The 21,802-nt window shown below is 43.5% G+C and overlaps 1 protein-coding gene across 1 annotated transcript in view; it reads right to left on the bottom strand.

Annotated features, from left to right (window-relative positions):
- Positions 1–16,402, bottom strand: part of GALNT9 (polypeptide N-acetylgalactosaminyltransferase 9) — a 128,778-nt gene extending 112,376 nt beyond the window's left edge. The window contains exon 1 of the mRNA XM_038152293.1: positions 16,129–16,402. Coding sequence (XP_038008221.1) covers positions 16,129–16,369 — 241 coding nt within the window. The 5' untranslated portion in view covers positions 16,370–16,402. The remainder of the gene's footprint in view (positions 1–16,128) is intronic.
- Positions 16,403–21,802: the final 5,400 nt, after the last annotated feature.

Genomic DNA, 21,802 nt, shown 5'->3' with positions numbered 1-21,802 from the left:
TCTGTATCGATATATTAGATTTTCTTTAATTTTTCCAGGGAAACAGAGGTGAAAACTCCTGGGTGAAGCATCATTAAAACAATAACAGAGCCATTCTAGAGGAGGGGAGAGTAGCTTCTCCTTGAAAAGCTCCACAGCGCAAGAGCACCTAAAACTTTGGGGCTGTGTAGTTAGATTCAGGAACAAGCTGGTTCAGCCAAGTTAAAGGGTTTTAATTTCATAAATGAGGAAAATATCTTTTGAAAAGCAAAGAATTTGCTTGTGTTAGTCAAAGGTAGGGAAGGGAAGCAGTGGACCACTGTGGGAAGGGAATTTGACCCAAGGTCTGACAGGATGGAGCCATAGCTGGAAAGCTGCTGTGGGATGCAATGACATTTCCCTGACCCTACAGAGATGACTGCACACCTCTAATCACTAAAAATACCCCTTTGACTTCTGGTGCAATTCTGGATGAGAAGTCCCTGACTGCTCTGTTCTCAGACCAGCTCCACTACAACAGTCAATCCCACAGGCAAAGGTTCCAAAAGGGAAAAAAAATCTTTAAACACAAGGAATTAAAAAAAAAAATCTATCCAATTTCAAGTCCTATGGAGGTTCATACTGTTCTAGACTCCATTGTCCTGATAATAAGTCCACACTCATCAAAGGCTCTACCACATCTGACATTGCCCAAGCTGCCAAATTACTGCCCTTCAGCCCAGGATTCACCCTCGGGTCTCTGTATCAGAGGGATTTTGTCCAAGGTTAAGGAAGATTCTTCTCTCCTGCTCAAGGGTGTTTGGAGAGCCCTGAAGGGCCAGACAAGCCCATCTCCTGCAGCCTCATTTTGCAATCATGCTCCACATTATTTGCAGACACTCATATGCCTCCCTGCTCATTTACCTAAACAGCCTGCTATTAAATTAAACTAACATAATCACACAGATAGCTTTCCCAACAACAAAGTCATATAGAACACTTTGCTATTTGTATGGCTGAAAAGCTCCTAGTTGTTCAGCTCATTTTGCACAGCAGAGGATGGCAGCATTAAACCCAGACATGGGAGCTGCTGGAACTCAGAGTCACGTCGTGCTTGAAAGTGGATCTCGATTTTCCACTCCTGTGAAATTAGTCACTGAGTTCACCCCTGGCAATGCAACCACAATAAAGAGCCAATGTTAACAACTACAGACCTGCTGGCTACAGCCACTGCTCTCCTTCTGTGCTCCAAGAGCCACTGCCTGCTCTTCCTGTTAGCATCAGAGAATGAAATGATCTGAGGAAGTCCCTGGGTTTGTCAGAGCAGGGCTGGTTCTCTATCTGCTGCCTCTCCATCTCATCATTGGACATTTCTCCTTGGAAACAGGTGGGAGAAGACATCAGCTGCTATTGAGGATGAGAGATTTCAAATACTTCCACCCAATCTCTTGGAAAACAGTTAATTTGGATATTGGTTTTCACAAGAGACAGAGAGAGCCTTGATTCCTTCCCTTTCCTTTCAGTGTGGCATTGCCTTAAAAGCTCTGTACGAGTGACATACCTTTTTTATTTTTGCATCGTTGCACATTGGTTTCAAAACATACTCCTTTTCCTGACAGACTGTCTATTTTAGATCTGTAGATCTGTGTATTTTTCTTGACCTGTCTTTACATTCTTCTTTCTCAGGCGCATCTTTGACACCTCTCAGGGAGCTTGGCTTTTGGCTCTCTGCTTTTCCTCCTCTTTCCTGCCTTCACTTTATTTTCATATCTCATGTCAACATACACCACAGCTGTGCCTTGCTTGCCAATGCCTCCTTCCATCAACCTCTTAATGTGTGTATGATTTAATTTTCAGCCAGCAGGACAAGTCAGCTCAAAACCAAACACAGGACACATTTTAAGCAACAAAAAGACAGTCCTGAACCCAGCACCTAAACAAAAGTGCTTACAAATAAACAAATTATGGCATATTTGAAGCTAAAATGGATGAAGTTTGTTATTCTGCAGACTTCTAATTGATGAGATGAAGTGATGGCCACATTTATAACAGATCTATCTACTGGAGGATGTGCCCAACTAAAGGTCTGAGTCTCTCCTGCTAACAAAGGGGGAATAGAAGGAGATTCCACAGTGCTGAGAATCTCACTTGATTTTGAAGTGCTTTGCCATTGTTAAAGGAAATGTTGAGTCTGGATTTAGTTCTGACTCTAGAAAGGAAAGCTTCAGCTCTTTATATTCATAACAGAAAAGCTATTTAGAAATGAAAGACACGATGTTGCATGGATAGCTTATAACATACAATTAATCAGGGATTTATCAAGGACAAATAAAAAGAATTAGGTACCACATTCTCTGGGGGAAGCAAATCAAAGGATGAGATAGCTTTGCAAAAGAAAGGAGAAATGAAGATAAATAGCAATTGCCAATAAATTGGAGAAAATAAAGATGTAATGTTAGGGGAAAAATATTGGCACAATGTTTTATTTAAAAGCGGTAATAAAAACATTGCTTACTTTGATTTCTGCCCTTTCTGGTTTATTGTTGATATAAAGATAAATTGACTCAGACTTCCAGGAGCTGGAAAGCTACAATCTCCTATTACAGGCACTGTAAAAACCAGCTCTCCTATAATAACTGATTCATTATTAACAAGATTGGCTTCGTTGCATGTGGGTATTTGTAGGAATTGACTGTGACCTAGGGCTGATTTGGGCCCTGACAAACCCACAGCAGGACCCCTGGGCTTGCCTTGGAGAAGACAGGATGCATTTGGTAACAATGTGCTGCTTTGATCTACCTACAGAGCACGTTTAAATTACCCCACATATATAGAATTCAGATCATATATAAAGACAATGGCCACGTTTTTGAAGTTGTGAATCAACCTTCTTCAATTTACCTTCCTAATACCACTGACTGCAACAGTGCTTATCTGGTTTTCACCAAGGCAATGTAAAAAGAAACTCAAGTTTTCAGAGACTCAATTTTTCTTCAAGCTTTCCTCTCCTTTATGCCAAAATTCCATGAAAGAATGAATGTCCCTGTCCCCTGATGTGTCTCCGGTTTGTACTTACGACTACATTATGAGGTGTTAAATTACACAGTAAAAAGAGAAATGAGGACAGTGATAGAAGGTGCCTTTATACAGCAGAAAATCATCCTTCAGTGGAGAGACTGGTATGAATCAAAATTTGAATTTCAGGAACCCGAGTTCTGAGTTTACAGCTTGGGCTCATCACTCCTCAAGGACACAAAGCAGACGCGATCTCCGGTCACGCTTAAACTTCAGGTCACACCCACGTTTCTCCTAAGCAGCAAGAGCTTCCCAGCACCAAGTGGGGCCAGGGAAAGGCAGGGCTGAGCCCTGGGATGGGATGGGATGGGATGGGATGGGATGGGATGGGATGGGCAGCAGGACGTGCGTCACACTGCTGAGCACAGAGCACCGGCATCGCTGCTCTGCTCGCTTGTAATTGAATTATTCACTCTGCTGAAAGGCACTGAGACAGGCTAGTGGGACCCGAGTCTGCCATTTCAGCAGGCTGAAAATAAGGCAGGCTCTCCTGCAGTACTGGTGTTGTGTCAGGGAAATGTCATGTTGCTGTAGTTATTAACTGAAATAAGCAGGAAAGTAGAGAAAAAAAATGCTTGTGCTAACATATTGCCAATTAACAGAGCAAGCAAAGAAGTTCCATGTGGACATCTGAGTCTGGTTCCTTTAAAAGCTCAGAACTTCATTTTCATGATTGTATTTAAATAAGTCCCATTTATCAGCAATATGATTTTTAGCCTGGTTTGCTAAGAAAAAACATTTTGTGGGATCATGCTGTCTCCATTTGTCTATCAGTCTGCCTCTCTCTCTTCACTCTGCTTGTTAGATTTCAAGGACTGCTTCTAACTTCAGCCAAAGCTTGGCAGACAGTCAGAGGTCTCCAAAAACTGCATTTCTGTGAGTGTCACAGAAGCTGACATCTGGGAAGAAAGTGCCATTAAAATGTTCCTACTGAGAGAAGAGGTTTGGTGAAAGATCAAACACAAGAGACCTGTTGGAGCTCTTAGAGACCACCCAAGAATTCACTTGTGGGTTGCCAACCCACAAGAAATTGAGTTTTCTTGGTTTATCTGCTCAAGGAACTGAACACATATTTTTAGGATTAAATGTGTTAATTGCTGGGTGTCCAGGTCTGTTGGATGCCAGGCTGTTATATACACCACTAATTAACTGTATCACACAGTTAACCTGAGGACACAGATGAGGGGAGGGGTTCAGGGCAGCAGAGACATGAGCTGTCACCACAGATAAAGAGCCCAGGACAGCCCCCCTGGAAATGAAGGCCAGGTCTCCTGGGTCTGGGACTTGTATTTCAGCAACTTCAAATATTTTCTTGACCTCTTCTGTCCCCAGTTCCAGTTTCTGTGAGTTCACACACTCTGCTTCTTGTCAGGGGTTAGTGGCAATGATGAGAACCAGGGTAAGGGATAAAAGAGTGTGTTTTCTGGTCACAGATTAGGGGATTCCTAATGAAATAATGAGGATCCCATTTAAAGCTACTTTTCCATATTACAGAAAATTCACATGGAAATGCCTGACTCGCTAGATTAGCACTGCTACCCTTGGAAAGGGAGAACACAGGCTTAGAGGTGAGGCACCCTGACAGCAGGGCACACCACTCCATGCAGCTCTGCCTGTTTATCCTCTGGAATTAATAAAAAATTAATCCTTCTGATTTCTTACGGTAGGAGTGCTTTCCCCCCCACACCTCTGAAAGGAATATAAAGCAAGGTATGATCCTAAAACCCATGAAGCCATGAGCAGAGGAGCAAACAAAACCTCTCTCTCTTTTTAACAGGGAATCTGTCAGTTCAGTATCTGTCAAAATACTTTTGAAAATAATCAACCTCTAGTTTCACAACCATATGCTGAGGCTCTGAGGAGCCACAGGCATGCAGTATTACCCATCAAACAGATTAGAGGCATCTTCTTCCAGCTCAGGGACAAAACCAGGAGATCATACACTGATTTCTGCTTCTAAAATGAATTTCCATCCTGAAATATCATTTTGCTTTATGACAGTAGAGCGTGTCTCAGCCTAGTCATGTCTAATTGGTGCTGATCCTGCATGAGCTGTCCTGTCCTCTGGGCCTGGTTCTGACTTTGCTACTCAGTGCCATAAGGAAGCCCCCCAAGAGCTTTTCTCTCCTGAAACTGGCCCACAATTACTATCAGAACTCCACGTTAAGATGCATTGTCAAACTCTGGTATGGCTGTCCCAGAGTGATTTGTCACATATACCATTGATTACCAATATCACAATATCATGTGGTGCTGCCATGGGGAGCTCCACCTTAGGGCCAGAACAGCTCTGCCATGAGCTGGGCACAAACCCTGACCCCAGCTCACTCATCCCATGAGCACTTCCACCAACTATAATAAGGAAAATTTCACACTGGCCTCGTTCTTCCACAGGCTCCACTGTGTCTCTTTGACTTTATTTGTGCTCCAGCTTCTTGTCAGGCTGATTAAAGGCTGAGAGATGCCTAAACAGTAGTCCTGTAGCATATGCAAAAATCATTCTGCAAAGCCCATCTCCTTCTCCAAGGGCTGCATCACTCAGCCCGTGGCCTTGGCCCGCCGGGCTGCTCCATCCCAGCTTCAGAGTTAGAGCCAGGTCTTTGTTCCCTCACAAACATTTCTCCTCCATTTATGCACATCTTTTGTTCACTCTTCTCATTGTGCAAAGAAGGCTGGAAATTCTCACTTTGTGAACTTTTTAATGTGTGACAGAAAGAGGGAGACAAAGAATCCAGTTATTAGGCAGATCAGGTTCAGAATGAATCACAGAAGAAATTCTTCCTTCCATGATCTCATCTGAGAGGGCTCTCTGCAGCCTGGCTTTGAGTTATGTGGGCCTGGAATGGGAATGTAGCTGTGAATATGGGACCCATACCAAGCTGCCTCTTTCAGGAAACAGAAGGTTTTGCATACAACCCCACTGGATAGAGGCATTATAAAAGGCACTTCCCTTCCGGAATTAGTTTTCTGTTGAATGGAAATGCATTGAGCCAGATGGATCTATTTCAGGAGGAGCATCATGCTGGCACAGGTCTAAAATCAAAGATTATTGGGTTTGTGTATTCAGAGCAGGAATAGCTGAGGGTGAAATGTTCAGTGCAGGTGCTGACATGGTCACGTCTGTGCCTTTTAAAGGAGCACACCACAAAGGATGTGTTGAGTGAGTTTGCCAAATGTTAAATTGAAGAAATATGTGACATTTATAATTAATACCTGCAAACATTTTCACTGCTCCTTGCAATGCTAGCAGTGAATAAACAAAATACATTTTTCAACTGCTAAGTTGCAACTTCTGGCAGATGCAAAAGTTCATTAAAGAATGGTAGAAGCTACTGGGCACCTGGAAGAAAAGTGGCTCCAGTGGAGAATTTGGCTGCCCACATCCCTGTGATGCTTTTGAAAAGTCATCAGCCTAAATCCACAGACCTGGGTCCTGGGGGCTCTCCAGACAACACACAAATTATGTAACAGAACTACCTAAAAAAAAAAAAGTGTTTTCTATAACCAAGGCTAGCATGGGCTCACACCCAAACCACCCAACCACCCATTTTTCCACACCAAACCCACTCATTGCTTGTGAAAATTGAAAGCATCAACTCTTTCAGCAGCTGGGCAGCTCAGCATTAGGCTGTGTAATATCTCCAACACGCTCAGCTCACTCTCCCCTCGTGCCCCGCTCCCATCTGTTCCATGGAGCCACCTGCAATCCATCAGCAGGTTTTAGCATTAACAGCTCTGTGCTGGAAAATCTGTTTTTCCTGTTAGAGGTGTGAACAGTGCCTGGTCCCTGCTCTGGTACCGCAGCCAGCACTCAGCCCCAGCTCACAGCAGAGCAAGGGGTGTCAGCATTGGCCACCAGCTGAATTCTGCTCCTGGCAGCCACCAGTGGGGCTGAGTTTTGCAGATACAGAACTTTGCAGCTATCAGTAGCCTCATTTTACACATGGCTGCATGACCAGAAATCTGTCTTACAAGGAACCCATAGAGCAACTGCAAATTTTCATCCTGAGGAAAACTAACCTTTGGGTTATACAATGCTATTTCAATTGGGGATATTTTTAGTCTTATCACTGCCTTCAGTTCAGCGTGCACGGGAAAGAATACCACCAATCTTTGCTACAACACAAGGCTTGCTTGAAAATGAGTTAATATAACAAAAAATACATTTTTATTTACAAAAGCTGTTCATCCTAGAGGCATATGAGAGCTGTAGAAAAAAATAAACTCAATTTCTAAAAGGGCAGTAAGGCCCCATTGCCAAATAAAATACAAAACCAGCATAAAAAATCCAAATGAAAAACAACCAATTAACCCTACCACCCCACCAAAAATGCTAGAGGGAAAAAAAAAATAATTAAAAAAAAAGAAGCAGCAAACTTCCCCAGTGTTGCAGCAAGGAAAGGGCTTTCCAGCTGTCTTCATGGATATCTTCCAAGAGAAACAAAATCCTATGCAACAAACCCCCTTTTCCTTTGCAAATGTTCCTGCAGTACCATGGGTAGTACAGCCACCATGAAGTGGTTATCTGCCCTGGTCTGAGAACTTCTTTTTGCAAAGTGCAGAGTGGAGCCAAATGGCACAAACACAGAGGCAACAAGAGCCCCCAGGATTAGGAGTCAGAGGCAAAAAAAAAAAAAAATACAAAGTTCACCAGATTTCTACTAGAAAGTGGAATCCTTCCAAAACCTCCAAGGAGGAAGGGCTCTGTTCTCATCCTTACTGAAGCAGTACAGGGACACAGCAAGGCTTCATCCTTTGTACTACATACACATCATCATGACTACCAAACCTGCTCCTCATCCTGTGGCAAAAATGCCTTCACTTGGCCAAATTTACTCCTGGAGTTACTGTACTGATGACTACTGGCTGTGCTGATGCCTCTGGATCAATAGCAAAGATTAATTTAGGCAACTGATTTCTACAGGACTAAGTGCACGGGTGAGCTGAGGAGAATTGGAATCATTGCTGCAGTGATAAAACCTTCTTGAGGCAGTCACCCCGTGCAGGCAGCAGTGTCTGTCACCCCCCACACTGCCACAGCACAGCAGGGCTGGCAGCATCTGCACTTTGCTTAGAAAGCAGTGTCACTCTTGCACCTGGCTTGGATTCCCAGCTGAACACAACTGCTGACTCAAGCACAGACATGGCAACTTCAACAGATCCCCAGGAACAAAATCCAACAACACTGGGCACCCAGAGAGACCAGCCAGCTCTGTGCTGTCAGTCCTGTGACCCACAGCCAACACAGGCCTGCACACAGCTCCTTTCCACAGAGCTGAGCTGGCTTTGCACGGGGGAAGGAGGTGTCAGCAACCTGCTGGGTAAGAGCAAGGCTTGTGCCAGTGCTGTGCCATTCTACAGGGGCTGCTCAGCCCAGGGCAGAGCCTGCTGTTGCAGCAGCCTCTTGGGCTCGTTGCTCTAACCTGCAGCCCCAGAGGTTGAGACTGAAGCAAATGCTCACCAAAGAATCCCAGAAGCCAAGCAAGTCCTTTGTATCCTCACCTACCAAATCTGGGTTATTTAAATGTGATTCCAGACACTGGGATTCCAAACGTTGTGCTGTGAAACAGAGAACACTCTCCTGTAGTACTTTGGCATCCATAATCTCTGCCTGACAGAGCCATTTTTAAGTAGCAGAAAACTACTAAAACAGAAGCTCTTTTAAAAACCTTTTCCTTGGTTCAGTTTTCTTCATCATTGCCCACTCTCCCAGGATGACATGCAAATTACAGCTCATGTATTAAAAGTATAAATCAGACCAGTGGCAAGTGAAAGTGCTTCTAGAGAAAGGCTCCATGGGAGGTGATACAAGGCTTAAGATATTCAGAAATCTATACTCTCACCTTCTCCAAAAACGTTTTGCTCATTTACTTCAACAACTCTTCAGCCCCCAAGAGAACTCTGCGTCCACACTGCGCATGATGACAAAGCAGAATCACTCTATTGTCTCCTCAGCTCTCTACCCTGCTGCTGCCCTCAGACTCTCCTTCAGAGCCAGTAATCAAGGACACATTTGAAGGAAAAAAAAAAAAACCACAAAAAAATTCAGGCCTTTTACCATTTGTCAGGGATTCTCAAGACCAGCCCATTTCAGCTGCCTTGTTCCACTAAGGACTGCCCTCAACAGGGATCCAAAACAATTCATGGCCCCAGGCTCACCCTTGCTTTGTGAGAAGATCCCTCAGAACAAGTCATCCAGGTAAATTAAACACAAGCACAGAATTGTTCAGAAATGAAATGACCTGACAAGTGCAGTAAGAGGGGCAGGGAACTGGTGTGAGAGTTCCTCTGGAACACGCATTCCACTGGATTTCCCACAAAAGGTGCTGCTGGACTCTTTCCATGCACAGCAAGGAGTCCAACTGAGCTAAACCAGATGAAATAAAAAGTCAGCATGAAGAACTGCAGAAAGCAAAGTCCCCTTCCCTCACTGTAGGAGGAGAACATCAAACCAGAGGGATAAGAGAGCAGAGCTCAACTCCAAAATACCACTTCCTTGGATATCTACAGATGTGCACATGCTCACAGATCACTTCATCTGGGCCTACTCCAGATCCTGAGTGTGATATTGCTTCAAGAAATAAGAATTTGGAAGCCCAACAGATCAAACTGAAAAATAACCAACAGAACCAAGGTCGTCACCTTTATCCCCAGCAGCACGACCGTGTATTTGAACTCAAAGTAAGCTCAGACAAATCGGAGGGCCCTAGACCAAGTTGAATCATTGCTGCCTTCTGTTGAGTAAGTCAAGAAATCCTGGCTCAGGAGATGGCCTTGCACTATTTTAATCTACTACAGGATTTGCTGAGTAAGCAGTAAGTGCCAGTTGTGCTGTATGTTGTCTTCAAAACTGTCTGGAGAACCTAGATATTCCAGAACCCCTGAAAGGACAGAAACTCCAGGGCAGAAAGACAGTTTCAGTTTTTAATGTGTTTGCACTTGCCCTGCTGTCCTAGAAATGGGTTTTGCCTCCACCTCTGAAGCTTTCAGATATTCACAGGCATTTCCATGGCACCACAGCTATGAGCTTTAGGAAAAGCAGACACATCCAATTAGCATTTGGCTGGTTTAGCTCTGTGCTCTCAGGAGAAGATGACTTTGGGTCACTGGGAGGGCTTCTCTGGCTTTCTCTCTCAGGAACTCGAGGTGTCTTATTTCAGAGGACAGTTTTGATCAATAGGACTCCAACAAGGTTGGAAGCTGCTCTGCTGTCACTGGCTCTCTTCCTTCCTGTTATCCAGAACATCACAGGCTCCTTTTATTTTCTACTTTTTTTCTGTCCTTCAGTGTGTTGGTTTAAACTAAATGATGGTAATGACTACCAAGAGAAACCCCACAAACAGCAACAATAATAAAAAGTATGCCAAGTATGCTGAGAAAGAGAAACTGAGTGCCCATTAGTAAAGTTAGAGAGAAGCATTAAAAAAAAGGCAGATTTGTTAAACATGACTCATTTATTTTCCTTCCTTTCATAAATCTTAGTATTTCCTTGGATAAATGCCACACTTTCAGTGTCTGGAGCCTCATTCTAAAATGATGCCCCTGGTTCAACTGCTACCTGCCTTTATTTACTAAAAGATCAAACTAACAAACAATAAAACTCCCTCAACTCAAAAACCAGCTTCACCTCTCTCCATCAAGGGTATTAACCTAAAGCCAGGTTTTCTAATCCTCCAAGCCTGTGCTGTGGCTGTAGGTGTTCCTCTCTGGGAAGATGACAGACCCATATTTGCTTTTCCAATTCCAGCTAAATATACAAAGAAATGGAAAGATACTGAACCAGAATACAGCTGAAAAGGCAACAAAACCAACATCAGGCAAAGGTTTCCTTTCTGCCTCTGTAAACATTGCTTTTAATCTCATATGGTACAAATGATTCAAGTTCCACTCAAATGAGTCAATGATAAAATTACCACATGATTTTTTTTCCTGTCAAAATACACTTTCTTCCCAGCTACAACGGCAAAAAGCAGAAACATTACATAAAAAATAGTTACCACTGTATGAAGCACAGAGTAGAGGGAAGACTTTAAAATCACTGATGTGCTGCTGGAATGGAGACATATTTTTTTGCATTTGTCAATATTTTTCAGAGCTGAGTGCAATTTTGTCTGTTTTACAAAAGAGAGCTGCCCTCTTTTTTAACTAAACTTTTAGAACTTTTCTTTCTCAAGTGCCTAAATGGATTATTCTATTTCAAATATTACCTTGTATTTATATAGGGGCTATCCAAATATTGGCTCATTACGTTTTCCTTCTGTTGTTTTGGGGAATAAAACCTTGACCTTCCTGAAAGCACTGATTGTGAGTTCCCTCAGCTGCATAAATCAATACTAACACAACCAAAACAAGTGTGATGGGGAAATTGGTCTGTTGGACTTGACCATCACTTTGCAATACCTTTGAAGGTCAGGCCTGCATTGGGTCAGTCAATGGTGACTTGCCCAAGCTTGAGAAAATGACCCAGCACTATAGAAAACACTGTGTAGTAAACCAAGCAATGGCAGCGTAACTTTAAAAAAATAAACAAACAAACAAACAAACAAACCACCAAAAGTCAGCATTTTCCCCTCCTGCCTTCATGAGAACCAACCTTGCTCTTCTTTAAAAATGTCCTCAAAATGAGACCAGGTGAAGAGAAGCCCATCACCAGAAGGAAAGCACATGGTTGAGAGCAGAGCTCACATGTGAGCTGATGTTTCTGGACATGTTTAGGTGCTAATTTTGCCAGATGTATGTTAGTAGCAGACCATAAACACATAAAATAGAAATAGTTATAAAATGTGAGGGTATGAGAAGGTGCAGTTTCATTGGTACAAGGCTGCAGTCACACTAAATGTGACCTTTGCAGGTGTGGCTTTACCTCTTTCCTCTGCCAAGGAACTGCTCTTCAGCTGAGAGCTGCCAGCTGTAAAAACTTCTTTTTGACAATGTGGACATGTGATGTGGACATTCACATGACTCTCTTGCAGCCTGTTCCCAACCCTTACTTTCAAACGTGGAAATTTGGACCCATTTTCAACCAGTCCAGAGCCTATGAAGAATAAACTGCCCTTTTAAAAGTACTACTGTAACTTTTACCTATGCAGATTGCCAGGCTGAATTTTAAATGCAATCACTTGGCTTCCAGAACACTCTAAAAATCAGGAGTCCCAGTCAGCAGGAATCAGTACTCTGCACCCAGGACCTGCTATTTCCATCATTTTAAGCCTCTGTGCTGCAATTATGTGAATTGTCCACTTTTCCCCCAGCCTCCTCCATGAAATGCATATGTAATGTAAACCCCATTTATCACACTGGAAATTGCTATTGCATTTAATCTTCCCAAAGAGACCAAAATCAAATTATGATGTGTAACGAATGATAACCTGTCAAATTCATGGGAATGCTCCCAACTCATCCCTCCACATCTAAAATAGAACAGGTCAAAGGGGTCCAGTGTAGAAGACATGGGTAGGAAGACATGATGTGAGAATACATAATGAGAAGATGAAAGCTCTCTAAATCTTTGCAGATTGAATGAAATCTAATTACATGCTGTATTGATTGTTGTGTATTACTGGAAAGAGACAGTGAAAAGGGAAAAAGGCAATTAGACAGAAATTGTAGTCTGACCTTCAATTGCTTTTGGCATGAAAGGTTATGCTCTACTTGGAGCATCAAAAATTCTTTATCCTTTATGGTGAATCATTAGCAACAGACTTAGATGCAAAACTGATTAGGGGAAAAAAATTCAATCAATTCAATATTTTTTTAATTTTTTCCCTTTACAAAAAAGTAAGGCAAAGGAAGAAAATACAAAGGTGTTATCATTATGACATTTAGTGAATTGCTACCAAGTCTAGCTGGTAGGAGTTCTGTGCTGAATGACAATAAAATATATCCATCAATAGCAATACCATAGCAAAAAATAATAAAAAATAATATATATCTATTGCTCAACTAGGTCTATAATAACTCTGTTTTTCAAAACAAACATTGTACCCAAGGTCAAACATCAGGAGGTAATACAAAGTCTCACCAAGAAAATTCCACTGACACGTTTCATTGCTTTCCTTTCCCTTTACATGCTCTGTTCATTTGCTTCCACCAAACCCAGCAGCAGCTGAGGGAAAAGAGAGCTTTCAGAAATACCATTTTTCCCAAGTTGATAAAAAACCAGAGCACGAGCCAAATGAAAACTATTGTTTGGGTGTATGTCTGCACGACTCTGCAGGGAATCATGGCAATTCTCATTCATCCTGTTCTAAAAACTCTTGTTCTGCCAAAGATAATGGCAAGGACCAGCTTTCCCTGACTTTCGTCCATGGTCCTCTGTGTTCTGCACACACCTCCACAGGCACTGCACTCACTGATTTCATTCAGACTGAAAAGTTAATGAGTTCTCAAGTGATCAGTTTTGGGTTGCCTCTTTATACATTTGTAATATTACTGCCCGTGTTTCTTTTCCTTGCAGAAGGTACACACTTCTAAATAAATTTTCTTGATTGTCTGTAAACAAACGTGTGACAGAAACAAAATTGTGCAGCTGCAAGGCTGGTCTCTCACAGAGTGGCTTTTTGTTGCCCTGGATCATCAACAGAGTCCCTAGAAAATCCAGGTAAGTTTTATGGGTTCAGATCTCATCTGAATAGAAGAGAAAAATAAAATAAAAAAACACTGAGATATTACCAAAAATATACTTAATAGGTGGCTCTAAATTTGCTGATCTCAAAGAGAAAGGATGAAGAGCAGAAAACTCAAATACTGGGCTGGGCTGACCTGCTGCAATGGTAGCATTGAGCTGGACTCAGCCTCCTGGAGCTTTGAGGGGTTCTGGGTATGCAAGGAACTCAGATTCCTCCTGAATAAAACCTGTCTACCTGTGTCTGTCTCTCCACATAGAAGAGACTTTGACCCACCTCATGAAAAAGTGACATCCAAGACAGCCTCAGCCAGCTCTCTTGTGATCAGGCAGCATGTGCAGGGCTGAGAAACCTGACTCGACACTGAGGTGGAGCTGCAGAGCTCCAGAGCACAGAGTGCTTGTGTCAGAGCAGCCCTGCTGTGTGACACAGCACAGCCCTGTCAGACTGGCTCCCCTGGATCCCACTGATGCCCATTAATGGCATAAATAATGAGTCATGGTATTACAAACAGAACAGCAGCCAGCTAAACCCAAATACAGATGCTTGGTCCTGATTTCACTTACAGCAGTGCAACTCTGATGATTTCAGTGAAGCACCTCCTAATTTCTTAGGACTTTTTCCTTCTGTTGAAACATGATGGGGGGAAGAAGTATTTTTTTTCAGAATTATGATGAAAGAATTAATCTATGTTAATGTGTTATGTTATCTGTGTAAAAATAAGAAACTCAACAATCACATCAGAGAAAAATTAAGGGGAAATAAATAGGAAATTTTAACTGCTCAGCTTGAAAAACTTTCTGTATTTTCCTGCGTAAGAACTTCCCAGAAAAGAAAACTGCTTGCAATGTTTGATATGACCTGAAGAAGCAATGTAACCCTAACTTCAAGTGATTTCACCATGAAGACCCATATCCAATAAACGGAATTAAAGAAGATTAAGAAAGCAGCTCCCAAAAAGAGGCATGCTTCACAGAGAACTTCCAGTCACTGCATGCAGTGGTGCCTGCCTAGCACGGCAAGGACTCCTGCTGATTCTCCAGGGGATGCTGTGCTGAGATGAACACAGAACAGGGAGATCCTTCCCAAAGTCTCCCCTGTGAAGAACACCAAGAACAAATCTATTTGGAACAAACAACCCCATTCACTGAGCTGCAATGGATATATCTTGCAGAGCAATCTAATTTAGTTTGGGAACTTTGTGGCTTGGTGGAATTCACAGGAACGATTTTCCTCTTCAATCCCACATTCTTCAAAACTGTTCCAAAGTATGATTAGAAAACACAGCTGTTGACACTTTCCCTCTAATTCCTGAATGTGTGGGCTTGGGACTAACACCCCACTTCACATTCCCCCTCTCTGCCCTGTTTATCCAGAGGAGAGTGTGAGGGGATTGCTAGTACAAACTGCATATTACCATAACAGCCTAACTTAGATTTATACATTCATTCACAAAGTAGTAATAGGAAACATACTTTATGCTAACCCTCCTATTTGTCTGCATTTTGAGGCTACAGTAGCCTTTCTTAAATCAATGTTACAAGTAAGATTTCCACAAGCAGCCTACAAGTGCATATTAAACTTATTTACGCTGAAAATTTTATTTGCTGTGAAACACTAAATGTTACATTTATATTATAATCTCATGCAAAGTTCACTCCTTCAGCCTTTTCTTGTCCAAAATACTGCTGTATTTGATCACATACTTACTTCTTTGATGGCTCACACTTAGAACTTTACAAATCCATGCAAATACAAATGCAGTCATTTTGAAGAATTAGTTTCTATAAGAACTGTTATCTGTCCTATAACAACTTTGATGGCTTAGCCTGTTTTAACTACTATGGAAGGGTTCTTTGCTTACCTAGCAATATTTTTCAAGGCTGGTGAATTAGAATAGTAAGCCATAAAAAGAACTGGTGGATGCTTCCCTTCCTCATCAATGACAATAACAAAAGTAAGTGGCAAAATCATTAGGAAACATATGGGTGCAATGTTTAAACAGACCATTAACAGTGCACAAGGTAAGAACTCAGCAGAATGTTTTTAAAGTAGCTCTGAAACCAAGTATATGACTTCCAGCTATAATCTAACACTGTATTTACTATACAAAGAACTTCCTATACAGAGTTAATATATCCAGGCAAACTATGAAGCCTGGTCCAGTTTGTAGGGACTTCCTCCGATCCTAAAATCCCTGAACTGCAGCCTCCTGAACTTTGCATCTATTGAGGAAGTCCTGATTTTGGACCAAGAGTTGGCAGAGAGGCAGGGTGGTGGTGGGAGGCTCGACAAACCCCTCCAGCACAGCCCCGCATCACCTCTTGCCTTCGGTTTTCAGCACTTCAGCGCTGGGGTCGGTGTGATTGGCGCCCGGGCTCTCCTGCCCAGCGGGGAGACACTTCGGGGGCTCTTGCCCATCCTGCAGCACCCTCCCGGGACACAGGACATCCCTCCCCGGCCCTCGTACCATTGAGCTGGTTGTAGACCACTTCCTCCAGGTGGTCCAGGCGCTGCAGGATGGACTCCCTGTCGGCCAGGCTGCCCACCTTGGCGCCGCGGCTCCTGGCCCGGCGGTCCGCGCTCCGGACGATCTGCACCAGCTCCTGGGAGCGGTCCTGGATCCTGCAGTACACGGAGAAGAGGATGATGCCCACGAAGACCAAGATGTTCACCGTCAACAAAGTTTTGATTTTCCGTGCCACCGCCATGGGAGCCGCGGGCGCGGTGGCGGGGGGCGCATCCAGGCGCGGCGAGCGGCGGCCCCGCGGCCACCCGGCGAGGGGCGCGCCCGGGGCGCGGAGCGGAGCCGGGGCGAGCGCAGCCGAGGGCAGCGGAGCCAGGGGGAGCGGGGAGAGCGGGAGCGGAGCCGAGCAGAGCGGAGCTGTCCTTCAGCACCGCCGCGCCGCTCCCCGCCCCGCGCCCGCCGTCGCCCCGCGGGGCCCGCGCCGCGGCGGGCAGGGCGGCATGGAGCGGGGCCGAGCGCTGCTGCTCCGCCGAGCCTCCTCCTCCTCCTCCTGCTGCTGCTGCTGCTGCTCCTCCGGCGGCTCCCGCTCGCCCGCCCTCGCTCGCTGTCCGCCGCCCCGAACGCAGAGCGCCGGTGCGCAGTGACGTGCTCCGGGGGATCTCATCTACATGCACACGGCGGGGCCGCACCGCCCGCCCCGCCTCGCCTCGCCCCGCCGCCGCCCGCCCAACCGGGGGCCAGCTTATCGCACCCGGGGAGCGCTCGTCCTGCCCACGGGCAGCTCCCGAGGGCGGCGGGACGAAGGTGTCCTTGGCTGCGGCGCAGCCCCGCAGGGGAGGTGATGCCCCACCCGTCTCGGCGGTGGAGAAGAGAGGAAACAAGTTCGCACGCTCCCAGCAAGAGGGAGAGCTGGTAGCGCGCTCAGCTCCGTGGGTTTCCCAACAGCCCGAGTACGGCACGGGCTTGGGATCCTGCGTGGAAATGACACGGTTGGGACCGCATCCACAGGCAAGAGAAGTTCTTGCCAAGCATCCGTAGAAATATAGACTCACAAAATAGTTTAGGTTGGCAGAAATGTTTAAAAGCCCATCTGCTCCAGGCCCCCCGCAATGAGCAGGGACGTCTTCAACTAGATCAGGTTGCTCAGAGCCCTGTCTGAGCCGACCTCAAATGTTTCCAGGGATGGGGCATCCACCACCTCTCTGGGCAACTTATGACAGCATTTTACCACCCTCATCAGAAAATATTTATTCTTTATATCTAGTCTCAATTGATAATATCTCAGGTCAGAACCATTAACTCTTTAATCTCAGTGCCTACAGGCATTAAATATACCCTTTCAACAGCTTCTCTGTTCATGCTCACAGCAATCCTTTTATACAAAAAGATATACCCATCTCACTTAGAGGGTTGCATACCATAGCATACATGCTGGTACTGGGAATTTTTCTCCTGTCATCCTTCCTTCTTGGTTTCAGGAGCTGCCAACTCAAAACCTAGCAAAGGATACAACCTCCCCGAGTTCATTGAAACTTGGCAACTCCTGCTTAGGGTTTCCTGAGATATGAATTCTCCACTCTTGGTCCTACTTCTTACCTTCCTGCTGCTCACCTTCTGCAACACCCCTGAGGGTGCAGTTTCTTTGTGAGGATGTGTTTCTGTCCTAGAGGAATTCTCCTCTCCCCTGGTCTTCTGAGGATCGCCAGTGAGACCTGTGTTGAGCAGAAAAGACCTAAACTGGAGTTTCACTATCATCTCATCTTATCCTTGGAAGAAGATGCCACAAGTTTCTGCAGTGTCATCTCTTCCAAGTATGGAAATATGTATGGGATTTTATTGTTTCCTACATTACTGGATTCTTAAACACAAATAAAGCCTATGTGCAGGATGAGATCTTTCACTCAAGCTGTAGCAAAACTCTCTTAGCCACTCAGCAGAAGCAGCTCAGAATCTGAAATTTTCCAGTGCTTTGATTATTTCAGTAGTATTCTTATTGCAAATCACTCACAGCACTACATTTTCCTAGCATATAACAGTTTGGTTTAAGAAAATATTGAACTAATGCTCAAGTGCAGCTTATTTGATGGCTCCACAGCATTTAATATATTATAGCAACACCTGCTGGTCTTGATATGGTTAAGAATCTGTTACATCCCTATTTCCATTATAAACTCCAAGTTCACAAGCTAACCACAAGAATTCAGATTGGATTCTGACACGAGTTTATAGCTTGTCCCAAGGCTTGTAAAACACCTTCAACTTTTTCAGAGAATTGACCAAGTTTTGATGAGGATTTTTTGCACCACTGCAGTTTAAAACTGGCTTTCACAGACATGATTTCATCCATGACTGGCTTAGCTAAAGGAAACCACTTTTTGATCTAAGTAAATTTCTTAAATGGTCAGCTTAAAATATTCTCATATTCTTCTGTACACACCACAGACTGTGTTCACATGGCTGAAACCTCACCCAATATCACTCAAATAATAGCTAGCTCGTGTAGCTCCCCGTTCCTTCAGACAACTCAAAGCAAGTTGCAAAAGAGATACCAGAGCTGACTGAAGGACAGCAGAAGTGTTTCTGGACAAATTTCATGATTAAATGATATATTTTATTTTTTCCTTTGAACAAAACAAAACAGCACTGTAATATTTTTACAGGAACAGCACTTGAGCTGAAGCCGCTGTTTCCTGCCCAAAGGGGTCAAGTTCCAATTTTAATTCCCACAGAAAAGACTTATGTTTCCAAAAGAAAATTTGATCAAAATCAATATATACAACAGCTGGATTTCAGTGAAAATGCATTAGCTGAACCCATAGGAATCAGTTCTGATTGCTGATCCATCCTGCAAAGGGAGATCCTGGGAATACATTGGTAGCTGTTCCCAATCAATGGATCAAGCCAGAGGCAATGCTGGGATTGCATTCCAAACCACAAATCCAGTTGCTCTCTCTCACTGATTTTCACTCCTGTTCATCTCCACAAGGCTCCTCTTTCCATTCATCATTGAAGATGGATCAGGAAGATGCTGTAAAGGCACACCAAGACCCTGTGCATTCAAATGGCAGCCCACAGGTGATCACACTCTCCATCCCTGTGCTCCCCCCGTGCTCAGCCAAAGGGAACACCTGGATGAAGGACAGCTGCCTGCAGATGAAAGTGGTGTCAAACAGCCAGAGGTAGAGACTCTGAAAAGCCAGGCAGTGCTCTGAAATATCCATCTGCCACAAGCATCTCCCCAAAAGCAGCAAAGATGGTTTATTGCCTTGGGGCACTTCTGAGCTGCTACTGGGCTGTCAAATAGCTGAGGCTCTAATGATAACAGCAGCATGTAAAACCAAACCTTGTTGTTGTCTGAGGCTCTTCTTGAAGCTGTGCTTGGTCTTGAGCAACATTGACCTCACAACGCTTATGTTTGCTTCTGTTAACTCTGGGTCACTGCAGAATGTTCCATCTTGGCATGGAGGTGTTGATGTAGAGGAAAAATTCTGTTGCGTCTGCATTTGAAATCCTGTTCTACTTGGTTACTGAGATATGAAATAGAAAATTTTACTTAAAACAACAGGGAACTAAAATATTTTGTAAAGAACTTTAGTAAAGCATCAGTCTTACAGCCATTATGTACAGAGCCTATCACACAGCTCCTCAAGGCTACAGACTCCAAGTCCATCTGACCCAGTCGAACTGGAGCTACAAACCTCAACCAATACACAGATTTTTTTTAGCCAGCTACTGAAATCTGTAGATTGTACAACAACTGAGTATGATCAACATAACCACCATCATCTGGACAGTTCTCAAGTTAAGTTTTCCCAGAAAGTGCTCAGAAAAATGTGTTAAAAGAGACCATGTGGAAGTGCCATCCCTACAGCAGAACCCTTGGAGGCACCATGCTTTCAGTCCCAGGTGTGGTGGGTACATGCTCAGATAACCAGTGAGTTTCAATTTTCTATGAGGTGTTTTATGTTGAGTTTCATTTTAAATGAGATGAAGGAACTGGCTGATGAAACAAAAAAAGTAAGATTTTACTTTTGAGAAAAGGCAAGAAGAGGCTGATTTAAAAGTTGCTTGAAAGTTTTTTGAATTTTAAAAAGCCTTGGTTGAAAAAAAAAATTGAATTCAAGTTAATAACCATAAAATAATTCCCAACCACTTTTCCAAAAGGACAAGATTGATTTACCATTTCTAAAGAGACATACCTTTCTGATCATCCTACTGCATGATATGAGACATTTGCAGGAATGAATAATGTGTAGAAGGGAAGACTTTGATGTTTCAAGTATTTGAACACTAGCTTTAAAGAAAGAAAAAGACACCACAGACAAAATATTATGCCAGTGATGATCTCCCAGTGCAGATTCCAGTTCTAGTTACTCACACACAGACATCACCTACCATTTTCCCAGTGAAACCCTAACTGCATTTGCTAGGACTGTGCTTAGAGTTTTAACACAGCCTAATATTTTTCTACTTCATTTTCTACTTTTCTACTTATTTAGAAGAAAACAGCAGCAAAAGCAGCCAGCAGAGTCACAGATCTGTTGAACAGCCAGACACACAGAGCTGAGGCCCTCACCCTGTTGCAAAGAGGCACTGCAGCCCCTCAGATACTGAGATGCCTTAAAATCTGAACACACATTTCAGAAATTATATATAAATATGTAATATATGTGTGTTTGTGTGTGTGTGTATATATACTTTTAATTTTGGCTGTATTAGTCACTTAATAAGATTGCACAGAAGTTTCATAAATGGAATTTGGGATGCTTGCATCCCAAACTGCAGCAATTCCCACTTGCACATGGGACAGTTCTTCAAATGTACAAATCATGCATGCCGTGTTCTACCACCTGTGGCTGTGACACAAATATGCACTTCTTTTATATCCTTCCTGTAGCATTAAAGCTACAGATTAACCCTGCAGAGTGAATTTGTAATGGACAGCACAATTGCCAGCAGATCTGCTGCTTTCAAGCCTGTGAGATTGTGCTGACGACCAACCTGTAGTAAAAGCATGCAGATAAAACTCAACAATTATCCAAACGTGCATTAAAACCCCCAATAAACCTGTCATTGTAAAACCAGAAGATAAATAATGCCAAGACTAAAATATTCAACCCACATACTTACATTTTACAAAGCTCTAATTAATAAACATTACAGCTCTCACCAATTTTAATAAGAATTGAGTGGAGCTGCCTTTTTAAAATCCAACTGCATAGTCCTCCATCCATCTCCTATTATTATCTCCTACTCTAATTCCTGAATAGGTGCTTGTTTGCTAAGAGAGGATTATCACCATTCACCATGATCAAAAATTACTTGCAGGGACTTAGATTTACCCATGCAACAAGAGAAAAAGCATTTTTGAGGACCTTGTCTCCCCTGAATGACAGAGAGGCTCAGCCCACCTGCACCCCAAAAAAGGAAGGTGGCTGGGACCTGCCTGGCAGCTGCTGCACTGGGATCCCAAGCTGCAGACTGATGGTTTTGATCATTCCCACAACTTACTGCAAGGAATTTCAGAGTTGCTGTGATAAGATAGAGACTCACCCTGGAAATAAATCAGGGAAGCTTTTCAAGGACGGCTTCTATGTTTATGAGAGTTGCAATAAAGAAAATAAATGTGCAAGAGATATATAAATGTAATTTAATATCCAGCTATTACAGATATAGA

This window comes from Motacilla alba, chromosome 15 (assembly GCF_015832195.1).
Source record: "Motacilla alba alba isolate MOTALB_02 chromosome 15, Motacilla_alba_V1.0_pri, whole genome shotgun sequence".
NCBI lineage: Eukaryota > Metazoa > Chordata > Aves > Passeriformes > Motacillidae > Motacilla > Motacilla alba.
Note: the sequence above shows the minus strand (reverse complement) of the source record. Positions and strands in the feature narration are given on the sequence as shown.